This window comes from Argopecten irradians, chromosome 14 (genome assembly GCF_041381155.1).
Source record: "Argopecten irradians isolate NY chromosome 14, Ai_NY, whole genome shotgun sequence".
Taxonomy (NCBI): Eukaryota; Metazoa; Mollusca; class Bivalvia; order Pectinida; family Pectinidae; genus Argopecten; species Argopecten irradians.
Window position 1 is genome coordinate 2839861 of NC_091147.1, and position 14862 is coordinate 2854722.

The 14862-nt window shown below is 34.7% G+C and overlaps 1 protein-coding gene across 1 annotated transcript; it reads right to left on the bottom strand.

Annotated features, from left to right (window-relative positions):
- Positions 1–598: 598 nt before the first annotated feature.
- LOC138308260 (monocarboxylate transporter 12-like) lies at positions 599–13168 on the bottom strand. Its single transcript, XM_069249256.1, has 6 exons — positions 12636–13168; positions 8598–8741; positions 4871–5290; positions 3896–4165; positions 3100–3225; positions 599–935 (listed from the first exon to the last, which is right to left on the bottom strand). Exons 1-6 carry the CDS (start codon positions 12847–12849, stop codon positions 694–696), a joined length of 1416 nt encoding a protein of 471 aa, XP_069105357.1. The 5' UTR covers positions 12850–13168; the 3' UTR covers positions 599–693.
- Between the last annotated feature and the right edge of the window lie 1694 nt (positions 13169–14862).

Sequence of the window (14862 nt, forward strand, 5' to 3'; positions counted from 1 at the left end):
CTCGCAATTTTCTTGCAGATAGATATGTTTGCTGGAATATTGAAGTAAAAGGTGTGCGAGTGTTTCTTCTTATTTGTTTTTATTTCTGTGAGGGAAGAGATTTTGATGTTACCATCCTTGATATCGTTTTGACTTTTAGTGTTTTCATAATATTTGCATTTGTCTCTGGATTTTTTCTGAAGCCATCGATTCTTCAAATATGTTTATTGAAGCTGGAGCTCATGTCATGCTCCAAGCAATTCCCGTTGATTTGTAATTTTATTGCATAATTTGGTGTCACCAAAAATAATTTTACCCACAGTTCACAATCTCTTAAATATATCTGAAAAATGAGATAGGTCTTTGTTGAAAAAAGCGTAAAGGTTGGATAAAGGTTGGTATTCTTTTAAAAGTACTTTTCAAGATCAACTTTTGTTGTTAATGAAATTTTGTGTTAACTTTAACCAGATATTAAAATAAAACAGCATAATACACACATCCTTGTGATATATTGGAAGCGTTAAAAGTTGTACAAGGGCCAATTAATACACGTATTCTTAAGTACTTTTTAATCAAAATACTAAAATAAAATATTTTTTTACATACAATGTATCCCTGTAGTATTTTTGGAATTAAGTTTATAGTAGATTGCTACGAAGGGAAATAACTCTGATAAATTTGGGAAATTATTTGATAAAAACAGACGTTCAATGTTCAAATCTTTTCTGATATTGTGCTTATTGTAATTGTCTTCTTGAAATAAACAATTTCAATATCTGTTGTTTTCTTTCTCTGATCACTGTTGTATGTATCAACAAAGTTAAATTCCTTTATTTTACTGTGTTCCCGTTTCGAGATAAACCTGAGTGGCACTGAGATCAAGCCACCTAGTACCAGAGAGATGCCACTGAAATAAAATGCCACTCTGTAGTTGCCATAGATGTCCGCCAGCGCCCCTGAAACGGCAAACAAGATTCTGTTACAGATGACATTGGTGTGAAGTGAGTCCGATACTTATGCAGGGAGGATCGGACTAGCATGATATACCGGGTATTTAACGCATAACTATTATAAAATCGACAAATGAAGATAAAGATTCACAAGTTGCAAAAGCATAAAACATAATAAAAATCATTTGTGATAATAAACTTATTACATATGATATTTTTCTTTAAAGAAAAGTAAATAAAATGGAATAATAACTGTGAATTTAATCATCTGGTTATGGCGCCGTTACTACTTTAACAGATAAATTGAAAAGCTGACAATGCAAGTTAAAACAGGGTCGAGATGATTTTTGTCTTTCATTTAGTTTGAAGGTGAACACGTTTAGATCTGTCACCGTATCTGTGGAAGTGAAAGTCATTTTGTTATAGGCCATCAGCTTACATGTGTTTAAGATCTCTATCACAAAAATGTCGACGATTAGAAAACACAGTTTTCACTACGTCATAACGTTACAGTTTGTTTATGCATAAACGTGTTTACAATATTGATTTCTATTAGGAAGGATACTTTAATGCAGTATCGTATAATCGAAACTCATCTGTCTGATACATATTACATTTAAATAAAACTCATAGTGCACGTGTACTCAGGCTTGTGTACACGTGTTTGATTAACAGTGTATGACACCACTAACACCTATTGTGTATCGTGTCTGTTACGTGACTGTTGTCTGCTTATGTGTAAATGCAAGTCATGACGGAATATAAAACAGACAATATATCTATACATGTTACATAATTACATTTTATTACTTTCTGAAATGTGGCCCTTATTTTTAATGAAATTGTTTATGAGTATATTCATATACCTATATTATCTACATGTACCAGTGATATATATCATGTATATCTATATAATGAAGCGCATAACGGTTGATTGCGTTTTACTGTTTTATAAAAGGATTTCTACCACAATTGGCGGTGTTATTCAACTCTCAGGGTATCAAATAAACGATGCAGCTGTTGATTAACAATTTGTTTATACTACACGTGCTATAAACTCTGTACGCATTCTGATTGGCTGGCACGGTGAATTTTGACCGGACTACTTATTTCTCAGTATCACGTCATTAAGTCGTCATTTGTCAACGTCATCAATAATCGAGTGACGTCATGCTATGTTGTGATCGCGACTTGCATTGACGTCAAGGCTACTGTTGTAAAACGTACAGTATGTGACCTGGTCGTGTGTCAAAAACGTTACGTGTTTATGTGTGGTATAAAAATCTGTAACTCGTTTTGGTGGAAAATGATCTTACTGGTGAGTTTGGTAGAATAAACGATTCTGAAACGGACTTGAACTTGATTACAATACCTTGATTATTATTTGGCGGGAAGTGGCAGCCCAGTCATGCCGTGATCATGCTTTTATATAGTCCGACAATGAGTGTTATATTGTTGAAGTATTTTTGAAAAATTGAATTTAATAATACATTAAATTAAATGTATTTCATCGTGTTCATCTTATTTCATGAAGTTGTTTTCATTTAGAAAAAAAACAACATGTGAATGGATTCTTTATCAAAATATGACTTTTGAATATTAATTAGTGCCTTTTTTCTGATGAAAATGCCACTAGTCTACTTATAATATGCATATCTCGGCAAACACACATTGTTTTATCTTCATCAGATTTCTATCGGCTGAAAGTGGATAAAATTGTGGTAGAAACAGGTCACACGACTCGTGGTTGTTGGATATAGAATTTATTCCATACTCGTAAGTTATTTCTTAAAGTAACAAAAGACAATAGCTAAAGCTCGCATCATCTGTAACTTTTAAAAAATAACTCACTCGTGTGGAATAAATTCCATATCCAACAACCACTCGATGTGTAACTTCTATTTATTTCCTGCGTGTTCTGGTGTTTTCTGTTGTGAATCTAATCGTCTGATTGTGTTAGTGTCATGATAAATGATTAGACCGCCTTGATAATTCGACAATTTAAAAAAAAATATATATACTCTGTTAGGACTAGGTACTACGTTGTCTCAATGTCACTATTTGAAGTAATTTGTATCCTACAGACACACGGTTTGTAAGGATCTCGCGTTGCCCGGAACATATCGTTGATATTACTCCTTTGACCCATATACATTTTATAAACACATACCTGCAATAGGCGACCCCACAAACGTGGACAGCCCCATACTTAGACCGAGTAGTCCAAACGAACTGTTGAGTCGGTGTACCCCCAGCAACTCCGCCATCAGTATACTTCTAAGCAGTGCGAAAGCAGCTGTAACCGTAATCAGAACAAAATGATTAATCCTAATTGTTTAAAACAAGGAATCTCTTGATTAAGATTGGATTTCAATCGTAAGAGTCCATTTAGAAAACAAACTTAGTTAATTCCATACATATTTCTCTTCCAGGTGGTTGCCCTAAGATGATTTTTATTTAACGAGGTCCCCAAAGACAAGGGACTAGTGGTAAAACACCTGACAACTTCATTACTAAACTATTTCTGGTATTAAACCTCACCAATGCTAGATACAAACCAATAAAACTACTAAATATTGGCATTATACACATAAATAACTAAAAGAAAAAAATATAAATTTTACAAGGAACGCTGTTTATAGAAAACCTGCCTCACTGACCACCTGCATAAACACCACCCTGCTTAAAAGGACCACTTTCTTCTTGGCCCAATTCATAAAATACTCTTTTTCTATGTCTCGGTAATAGACAGGTTTGATTATAGTCGAATGATGTTTTAACGTGAGCTAGATTCCGGACAAAAATGTCAAAATATCAGAACTGTTCGAGATAGCTGAGTTTACCGCAAAATTATTAATATTCTTCGAATGAAATTAAGATCTATCTACGATTTTACATCAGCAGAAATTATGAACAATCTTGTCTTGCTAAAATAATAGCGAACTTGAATTATCAGAATACGTCACCCGTGACTAGACCAAACACAACAGCATAGGTAACAAGCATCCCGAATGAAGTATAGAATGGCACAGAACAGGTCGCTAGTCCACCAATCAGAAGAGCGATATTGTTTATCACCAAGCTGTTCGCATATGATTGGTCGGTTATATAACCCATCACAACCCGTCCAACTGTGTTTGAAATGCCCATGGCTAAAATTAGAACTGCGCCATCTTCAGAGGACAAGTTGATTTCCGTAGCATAAACAGGAAGAAAGTTCGATGGAATGAAAAAGCCTGTAACATACAGATTTTAAAGATGGTGTATCGTAGAACAAACGTAATGTACAATGTAACAGAAGTGGAATAAAACAAGATAGCCAGACGGATCTGGGCGCCAACTATTGAATGAGATATATGTATGTCGGTCAATGGCGGTATAAAATTCAAATTGGCAGGTGCCACGTACACTTGTCACAATTGTTATCTTGTGTTTCAACCAGTCCAAAAAAGCAAAGTGTAATTTCAGAAAACCATCTCAGTTTATTATGAAAAATAGCAACAACAACAAAAAAAAAAATAAAAAAAATACGGAAGGGTGGAGGAAGGGAGGAATGGACTACATACGAAAGGCGGTTTGATTAGCACACCATCTGCTTATAGTTGGCTAATTTTAAGACTGACTGATTTACAATGTCTTAAAATTATCAAATTAGTTCATTTTAGTTCTGGATTTAATTCTCTGTTTATTCGACCTTTACATGGTGCCAATGTGTTTTTCTTCCTTTTAACTAATCCATTTTGTAAATGCAGCTCTTCATTCACAGATTAAACTGCCAAGTTGTAACAAAGTCACAATGTTTATACGTCTGTTATATGTAATATACCAAACATGACCGGGAGACAATAGGCTCCGTACACCTTTCAACGTCGTGATTAGTTCCGATATCAACACCAAATGTAAATATATTGCAATAAACGTACTAAAGGTCTGATACTTACCAAACATGACTAGGAGACACGAGGTACTGTACAGCAACATGGTGGGACTCGTCAGAAGAGAAAAGTCGAACATGTCTGTCATTGCCAAGCAAAAATGTTTGCAACAACTTTCAGAGTCGTGATCGGTCCTAGAAGTATAATTATTTGATGTATTATGTTTGTTATTTTTAATCTCTTTCTCTGTTTTAAGTGGCCTATAAGTAGTGGAGAAGATGACTCCATTGAGAGTTATGGCCGAGACGATCCACATCGATCCACGCCAGCCGTACGTTTCTAAAAGAAGCCTCGTAATTGGCGCAAAAACAAGCGCTCCCACGCCGGACCCACAGAGAGCAAGTCCTGTCGCTAGGGCGCGCCGTGAGTCGAAATACACACCGATGGTTACAATGGCAGGTAGATAGAACATCCCGAAACCAAATCCTGAAAATTAATATAACAAAACATAACGGCAGGTAGATAGAACATTCCAAAACCAAATCCTGAAAATTGATATAACAAAACATAGCGACATGTAGATAGAAACATCCCAAAACCAAATCCTGAAAAAGTAATATTACAAAACATAACGGCAGGTAGATAGAACATCCCGAAACCAAATCCTGAAAATTAATATAACAAAACATAACGGCAGGTAGATAGAACATCCCGAAACCAAATCCTGAAAATTAATATAACAAAACATAACGGCAGGTAGATAGAACATCCCGAAACCAAATCCTGAAAAGTAATATAACAAAACATAACGGCAGGTAGATAGAATATTCCGATACCATATCCTGAAAATTGATATAACAAAACATGATTCTAGCAAAACATGTGGAATAATTTTTTCTGTGTAGAATGAAACCTCGTAGGTAATATCAATAAGACACTAAAGGCAGAACTAAAGTAATGTCTAAAAACAATATTAATCCAAATGCATTACATTGCCACCATTACTAGTATTACAAAAACATACAACAATACAAATAATGCTCTCAATAAACATGTATGGTCAATGTATTTGATTTTCTATGGTACACTTTACTACTAAAGATACGAAGTCATGGTAACATATGAACGATCAAAGGGGAAAAAACAAATAAAGGATGAGTCATTTTGCAAATTTGATAAAAAATGTCTTAGTTTAAACCATATGCTATTCCATAAAGGCAAACAACTAAATTACATATTTTATCAATTTAAATAATTGATTATCAAATTTGGTTCTTCATCTGAAAAAAATTAAACAATTATGAGATGGATAAATAAGTTTTCTTAATACACGTAAATACCAACGGTTAGCATAAGCATCGAATAACATCTAATTGGGAGCTAAAGTGAATATAGCTGTAATAATGTAGCCCAAATACTTTAAGACAGATGATGGTGTCATCTTTTGAGCTACAATTGGTGCCCATTATTACTGCTAGTGGAGCCAAGTAAAAACTTTGAAGAGGAATATTTACACCTTTATATGAATAATATTGATTTAGTCTTATATCTCTTACCTACTGGGCGACATATAAAATATTGATATTAATATACATAGCATGGCGGACTTTTCAAAGGGAAAATGAACAGCAATTCTACAGATTGTGAAAATGACGTCGTGTGAGCGGTAAAATAGATATTAGCATTAGACAGCTAAACCTGCCTATATTATTTTAATCAAGTAAAAATACGAAAATAGAGGCCTAACCTCCAAGTAATTGCATCAGAATTTGTTTTCTGCTTTTTGGGTTGGAGGGTCTTAGTGGCAAAAGACCCAAAATAATATGATCGGAAGTCGTTTTTCAACACCAGAAAAATAAGAAAATATAAAGAAATCACAATTTTTATCACTTTTAAAGTCTGCTAATTTTGCAATACGCGAAATATGAAATCGGGTATATCGTAAGACAAACCTCAGGTTAGTACAAATAAGTTGAAATGATATAATAATTTCAGTCAATCCAAAAAATAAAGAAGAATGAAAACAACTCAAAACCTTTTGAATTTAGCCAGGATTATCATTCTTTGCTCTTTTTAGATGCAAACATTTATAAAATCTTATCCTGAACAATATCAGTTTATGTTTTACATCTTAAAGGATTACTTTGTCTTTGATACCAATGCATGACCGATAATACATTAGCTAGAAAAAAAAACTTAGATATTAACCTGTCATGTTGAGTGATCGAGCCAATTTGAAGTGTTTTTATATCTAGATTTTGGGCAAAACACCCAGTTTGGTAGCTAATATTTAGGAAAATAAAAAAATAAAATGCTTCCAGATATGTTATACCTTTTTTGCATATTTGTACTTGTTGTTTTGATCATTTGTTGTAACAACGGTATAAATTTGAACATATTATATAGCAGTAAAGGCTCCCTATCACGTAAATTTGGCTGAAAACCAAAATATTTCTATGTCGATAAATCTGCAATACTATTTTTCGAACGTGTTGTATTTGTTTGTCGTAAAATTTTGCCAGTAAATAAATCAGAACTGTGACGATTTTCAGCTATAATATTGAAATTGAACATTTGTTTTATTCTATTTTTTTCATTGAAAATTATGTAACCCCATCTGGTTATTATGAAAAAATGAAAAATGGACCTATTCAAATATTTGATAAAATAAATTTAAATCTCACTTTATAAAGAACGGATTTTGCAATCTGATTAGTCACAAAAAAAACCACAATTTTGATATTTCAATTTCAGGACTTAGCCAATTAGAGAAGTTCAGCCAAATTGAGCTCTAAATGAGGATTTGATCGACCTACCGTCTTTCATAGTTGGGGATATCTTAATATAATTGTCTCTTTAGGTGATAATAGCCTACGTAGAAACTGAATTAATAACTATCTAAACACTTGAGACGGTATTAACTGAATAATTCTTGAATAAAAGAGACATATTATAATTATAATTACAATTATAATTATTAATTACAACTTTAATTATTAATTACAATTATAATTGGAAAAGGCCAAAAGACCAATTTTGAGCAACCATGTTATCTCAGCTAGTGAAAGTAAAATATTTTACTTTTAAAGCCTTTAATCAACAAGCTTTATTAAAAAAGATTCCGCCAAAATGAGTATTAATTATTTTGTGGATAATTCCAATTCCTTACCTTAACAATCCAGCAAAATCATATTTGGCTGTTACAAGGACATAATTATGCAATTTTCATGTTGTCATACTATTTCTCTGTGTTGATTTCAACTAATTGCTTTGGCAATATGTGCTGTCCTTATAACGTTTTTGTCATACATTAGTTTACTATTATAACATGAAAACCATTTAAGTTTATATTTGGCTTCAACGTTGAGAAATTATGCAAATATCCCTATGTTTCTGATTTTTTGGGGGTAAAAAAACCGCTCTGTATGAAAAAAACAATGAAAAAAGAATGTTGTAATTATTTTGGGGTAACACCCTATCTTTACTGGACTATTAGGCTTTTTTTAAATTGCCAAATATATAAAATTCAAAAAGCCTAAAAATGTAGGCAGGTGTAGCGGACTATGCATGCATCTACCCGGTAAAAGCATAAAATAATTGGGAATCTAAAAGGGCATAGAAAGTTTTGCACAAGTGATTCTCCAGTGCTGAACTATCACACATAAGGATCATTTCGAGCCCGGTCGGAGAGCATAGTCGGCCGAATACGTATATTAGTTCTAAACAGTATGCAACCTACAGCCTCTTCCCATCGCACTGATATTACAAAACACAATAAGAGATGATGATGTACCTCCCATGATGCCGTAACAGACGAACATCACATCCAGATTGGGTGCAAAGGAGGACAGAAAGAATCCAATACTAGCCGTCAATGCCCCAGTAGCCGCCACCTTCCTACTGTCAAACTTCCTCACCAAGACACTGGCTAATGGACCTACGACAGAAAACTATACTGTTACAGTACAATACACTGACTAATGGACGTAGGACAGAAAACTAAACAGTTACAGTATAATACACTGACTAATGGACCTACGACAGAAAACTATACTATTACAGTATAATACACGGACTAATGGACGTAGGACAGAAAACTAAACTGTTACAGTATAGTACACTGACTAATGGACCTATGACAGAAAACTAAACAGTTACAGTATAATACACTGACTAATGGACCTATGACAGAAAACTAAACAGTTACAGTATAATACACTGACTAATGGACCTAGGGCAGAAAACTATACTGTTACAGTACAATACACTGACTAATGGACCTACGACAGAAAACTATACTGTTACAGTTACAGTATTACAGTACAATACACTGACTAATGGACCTAGACAGACAGAACTGACTATACTACATACTGTTACAGTACAATACACTGACTAATGGACCTAGGACAGAAAACTAATATACTGTTACAGTACAATACACTGACTATTGGACCTAGAACAGACAACTATACTGTTACAGTACAATACACTGGCTAATGGACCTAGGACAGACAACTATATTGTTACAGTACAATACACTGACTAATGGACCTAGGGCAGAAAACTATACTGTTACAGTACAATACACTGACTAATGGACCTAGGGCAGAAAACTATACTGTTACAGTACAATACACTGACTAATGGACCTAGAACAGAAAACTATACTGTTACAGTACAAGACACTGACTAATGGACCTAGGACAGACAACTATACTGTTACAGTACAATTCACTGACTAATGGACCTAGGGCAGAAAACTATACAGTTACAGTATAATACACTGACTAATCGACTTAGGACAGAAAACTATACTGTTACAGTACAATACACTGACTAATGGACGTAGGGCAGAAAACTATACTGTTACAGTACAATACACTGACTAATGGACCTACGACAGAAAACTATACTGTTACAGTACAATACACTGACTAATGGACCTAGGACAGAAAACTACACTATTACAGTACAAATCACTGACTAATGAACCTACGACAGAAAACTATACTGTTACAGTACAATACACTGACTAATGGACCTAGGACAGAAAACTATACTGTTACAGTACAATACACTGACTAATGGACCTAGGACAGAAAACTATACTGTTACAGTACAATACACTGACTAATGGACCTAGGACAGAAAACTATACTGTTACCGTACAATACACTGACTATTGGACCTAGAACAGACAACTATACTGTTACAGTACAATACACTGGCTAATGGACCTAGGACAGACAACTATATTGTTACAGTTCAATACACTGACTAATGGACCTAGGGCAGAAAACTATACTGTTACAGTACAATACACTGACTAATGGACCTAGGGCAGAAAACTATACTGTTACAGTACAATACACTGACTAATGGACCTAGAACAGAAAACTATACTGTTACAGTACAAGACACTGACTAATGGACCTAGGACAGACAACTATACTGTTACAGTACAATTCACTGACTAATGGACCTAGGGCAGAAAACTATACAGTTACAGTATAATACACTGACTAATCGACTTAGGACAGAAAACTATACTGTTACAGTACAATACACTGACTAATGGACGTAGGGCAGAAAACTATACTGTTACAGTACAATACACTGACTAATGGACCTACGACAGAAAACTATACTGTTACAGTACAATACACTGACTAATGGACCTAGGACAGAAAACTATACTGTTACAGTACAATACACTGACTAATGGACCTAGGACAGAAAACTATACTGTTACAGTACAATACACTGACTAATGGACCTAGGACAGAAAACTATACTGTTACAGTACAATACACTGACTAATGGACCTAGGACAGAAAACTATACTGTTACAGTACAATACACTGACTAATGGACCTACGACAGAAAACTATACTGTTACAGTACAATACACTGACTAATGGACCTAGGACAGAAAACTACACTATTACAGTACAAATCACTGACTAATGAACCTACGACAGAAAACTATACTGTTACAGTACAATACACTGACTAATGGACCTAGGACAGAAAACTATACTGTTACAGTACAATACACTGACTAATGGACCTAGGACAGAATACTATACTGTTACAGTACAATACACTGACTAATGGACCTAGGACAGAATACTATACTGTTACAGTACAATACACTGACTAATGGACCTAGGACAGACAACTATACTGTTACAGTATAATACACTGACTAATGGACCTAGGACAGAAAACTATACTGTTACAGTACAATACACTGACTAATGGACCTAGGACAGAAAACTATACTGTTACAGTATAATACACTGACTAATGGACCTAGGACAGAAAACTATACTGTTACAGTATAATACACTTGACTAATGGACCTAGGGCAGAAAACTATACTGTTACAGTACGCTACACTGGCTAATGGACCTAGGGCAGAAAACTATACTGTTACAGTACAATACACTGACTAATGGACCTAGGGCAGAAAACTATACTGTTACAGTACAATACACTGACTAATGGACCTAGGGCAGAAAACTATACTGTTACAGTACAATTCACTGACTAATGGACCTAGGACAGAAAACTATACTGTTACAGTATAATACACTGACTAATGGACCTAGGACAGACAACTATACTGTTACAGTACGCTACACTGGCTAATGGACCTAGAGCAGTAAACTAAACAGTTACAGTATAATACACTGACTAATGGACCTAGGACAGAAAACTACACTATTACAGTACAATACACTGACTAATGGACCTAGGACAGACAACTATACTGTTACAGTACAATTCACTGACTAATGGACCTAGGACAGAAAACTACACTATTACAGTACAATTCACTGACTAATGGACCTAGGGCAGAAAACTATACAGTTACAGTATAATACACTGACTAATCGACTTGGGACAGAAAACTATACTGTTACAGTACAATACACTGACTAATGGACGTAGGGCAGAAAACTATACAGTTACAGTATAATACACTGACTAATCGACTTAGGACAGAAAACTATACTGTTACAGTATAATACACTTGACTAATGGACCTAGGGCAGAAAACTATACTGTTACAGTACGCTACACTGGCCAATGGACCTAGGGCAGAAAACTATACTGTTACAGTACAATACACTGACTAATGGACCTAGGGCAGAAAACTATACTGTTACAGTATAATACACTGACTAATGGACCTAGGACAGAAAACTATACTGTTACAGTACAATACACTGACTAATGGACCTAGGACAGAAAACTATACTGTTACAGTACAATACACTGACTAATGGACCTAGGACAGAAAACTATACTGTTACAGTACAATACACTGACTAATGGACCTAGAGCAGTAAACTAAACAGTTACAGTACAATTCACTGACTAATGGACCTAGGACAGAAAACTACACTATTACAGTACAATACACTGACTAATGGACCTAGGACAGACAACTATACTGTTACAGTACAATTCACTGACTAATGGACCTAGGACAGAAAACTACACTATTACAGTACAATTCACTGACTAATGGACCTAGGGCAGAAAACTATACTGTTACAGTACAATCCAATTGTTTCTGTCCAATGATATGTCCATAAATCATACTCCGACAATGTTGTACAGTTTGTATTGACACTGTTTTCAGATCAGTTTGGCTAGACAGAAATTCTTGATTTAGTTATATTTCTCTTGGATAAGTTGTATTTGTAAATATGCCAATGCAAAATCGCAGGATAATCAAAGAACGACAGTCAATTGGTCTGATCCATACACAAATTTGTGGCCTATCGAAAGTATGGAAGACAAATGTTCAACTTACCAGACACAAGGCAAGTTCCGACAAGGACAGAGTGCAGTAGCTGTGTTTTACCATTACTTTGTCCAAAATATCTAAGGAACTCCGGGAAGAATATTCCATAAGTAAAAAACACACCGTCGAGTATCATGTTCAGCATAAAAGATGAAAACGTAACCATCCAGCCCCACCCTCCATCAGGCGCCAGAACTGGTCCTTGATGATCGACTACCGTCATTCTGCCATTTTACATCAAATTACTAAATTAACGTTAACTTGAAATTCCTGAACGTGGTGACTTCAAAATACTATTCTCTCGTTATAAATTTGTAAAGGTAACACAGTTTTAAATCTCTATAGTTATATTCACTATAATGTGCCATAACATGATAAATGTTATCTGTTTAGTTATCCTCCGGTAATGGTTTTTAACTTTTTGTCTGAATAAGCTATAGGAATATTTAAAGATAATCGCTCTGTGTAATTATATATTAATTATCGCACTGGAAAACAAAATCTTAAATAAAAACCTTTATATCTTCAACACGCTTACGCTATGAGGATTTTAATCAGAATGCCGGTATAAAAAGTTCTTTAATCTATCAGTATGAAACCTACGGGGTATATATATATATATATATATAGCTTCAGTAATTAAATCTCATAGGTAGGTGTTGTATTTGTGATAGGGAATATTTAAACATCGTTTACTTTCTGATTAATTGATTTCTAGGCGTATTACATTTACGTATGCGGTCTAAACGAAGCCGTGTCACAGCTGATTGTTATCGAATGACATACTTAATATGGATACATCCTCGATACTCCAGGGGTTCCGATCACTTTTGATCCCTACGCCCCTGGACTTTCTCATAGTAAATTCGAGGCAACAGAACAGAACAGGTAATTTAGTACTTTGATGCACATCAAAAGAACCGTATAACGATACGTTGGGCGTCGCTCTCTCTGTAGTCTTCAAAGGAAATCTTTGCTGGCTTGTGATTGGTCAAATGTTTTCCACTGAGCTGCCTGTTACTTTGAGATAGTCCAGGGGTGTAGAGATCGAATGTGATCGGCACCCATGGAGTATCGAGGATGATACGGATGATACAGTATCTTTAATTGGTCTATGTGCATTATAATATAAAACAGACAGTGGGATACTATTGAAATAACACGAACGTGAGGTAATACAGACAATCCTTCTCTATGTGAATGTGAAATTCAAATACTGTACAGCTTACATCCCTAGCTTTGACAACTACCTTAAGACGGGCCGCGGAAAAAAAATCCATCATTATCAAGTTACCCTCATAGAAGATCTTTTTACGAAGGCAGATGTTTTGATTCTCAATTCCATAATATATAAAATGTTGGTTGTTTGCCAGGTTCTGTATCTTTAAGCGGCGTAATATAAGTATGTGCGGTGACGGTTTCGTAAATATTAAGTCTTTTTTTTAATTTACATTAAAGAGCCATACAAAGTACAGTTTTTCGCTTGTTATCTGTCAAATCTGAACATTCAATTATTAACAATATATTTTGAAAACCGATAATCGTTTTGTGAGTGTATTGGGGTCTGAATTAAATGTATTTTTGTGATAACGTTTGTATTTTTTACGTAATTAGTCTGAGTTTTTTTCTATGTAAAAGAGGGGATATTGTATGTTCATTTGTTCCTATTTAACTTATCGTGTATACTATAAGACTCTTTCATATGTGGATATGAAGGATAGGGATATTCTACCCGAGGATCACAAAATGTAGCAAAACTCGAGGCTTGCCGAGGGATTTGCAACATTTTGTGATCCCGAGGGTAGAATATCCATATCCTTCATATCCAATTATGAAAGAGCATTTTTCTTTCATGCCTTGAAGTTTTATTGCAATTTTACAACTATAATAGCCAGCCATTTTGAAATAAATTCGAAGAAATCTACGGCTGAAAGTCAATTTTTCATACATGAAAATTACGTAATAATTTCAAAAAAAAATCCGTTGTTTGCATCTTTTAATCAAGTTTGTGAAGAAAAAGTTAAATTTTACCGAGGAAATAGAAATTTATTGACTCCATGACATCACGAGGCTTTATTGCATGGGTAGCCATGTAATACAGTCTCAGGCGGCAGGAGTGTATTGCCCTAGACCAGCCAGTATTACACCCAGGTATGAAAGAAATATCTTTCCAGCTATATTCTGACTAATCTTTGCTGCTGTATCGATTACTTGTTTCAATTTCAATGGCTTGATA

What these genes read in the sequence shown, in the direction of transcription:
- LOC138308260 (XM_069249256.1), bottom strand. Translation starts at nt 12,849, where the DNA reads ATGACGGTAGTCGATCATCAAGGACCAGTTCTGGCGCCTGATGGAGGG. An exon ending in CTGTTACGGCATCATGGGAG is followed by an intron (nt 5,291 to 8,597) that starts GTACATCATCAT and finishes ATTAATTTTCAG; the next exon opens with GATTTGGTTTCGGGATGTTC. An exon ending in TGTGGGGTCGCCTATTGCAG is followed by an intron (nt 936 to 3,099) that starts GTATGTGTTTAT and finishes TTGCCGTTTCAG; the next exon opens with GGGCGCTGGCGGACATCTAT.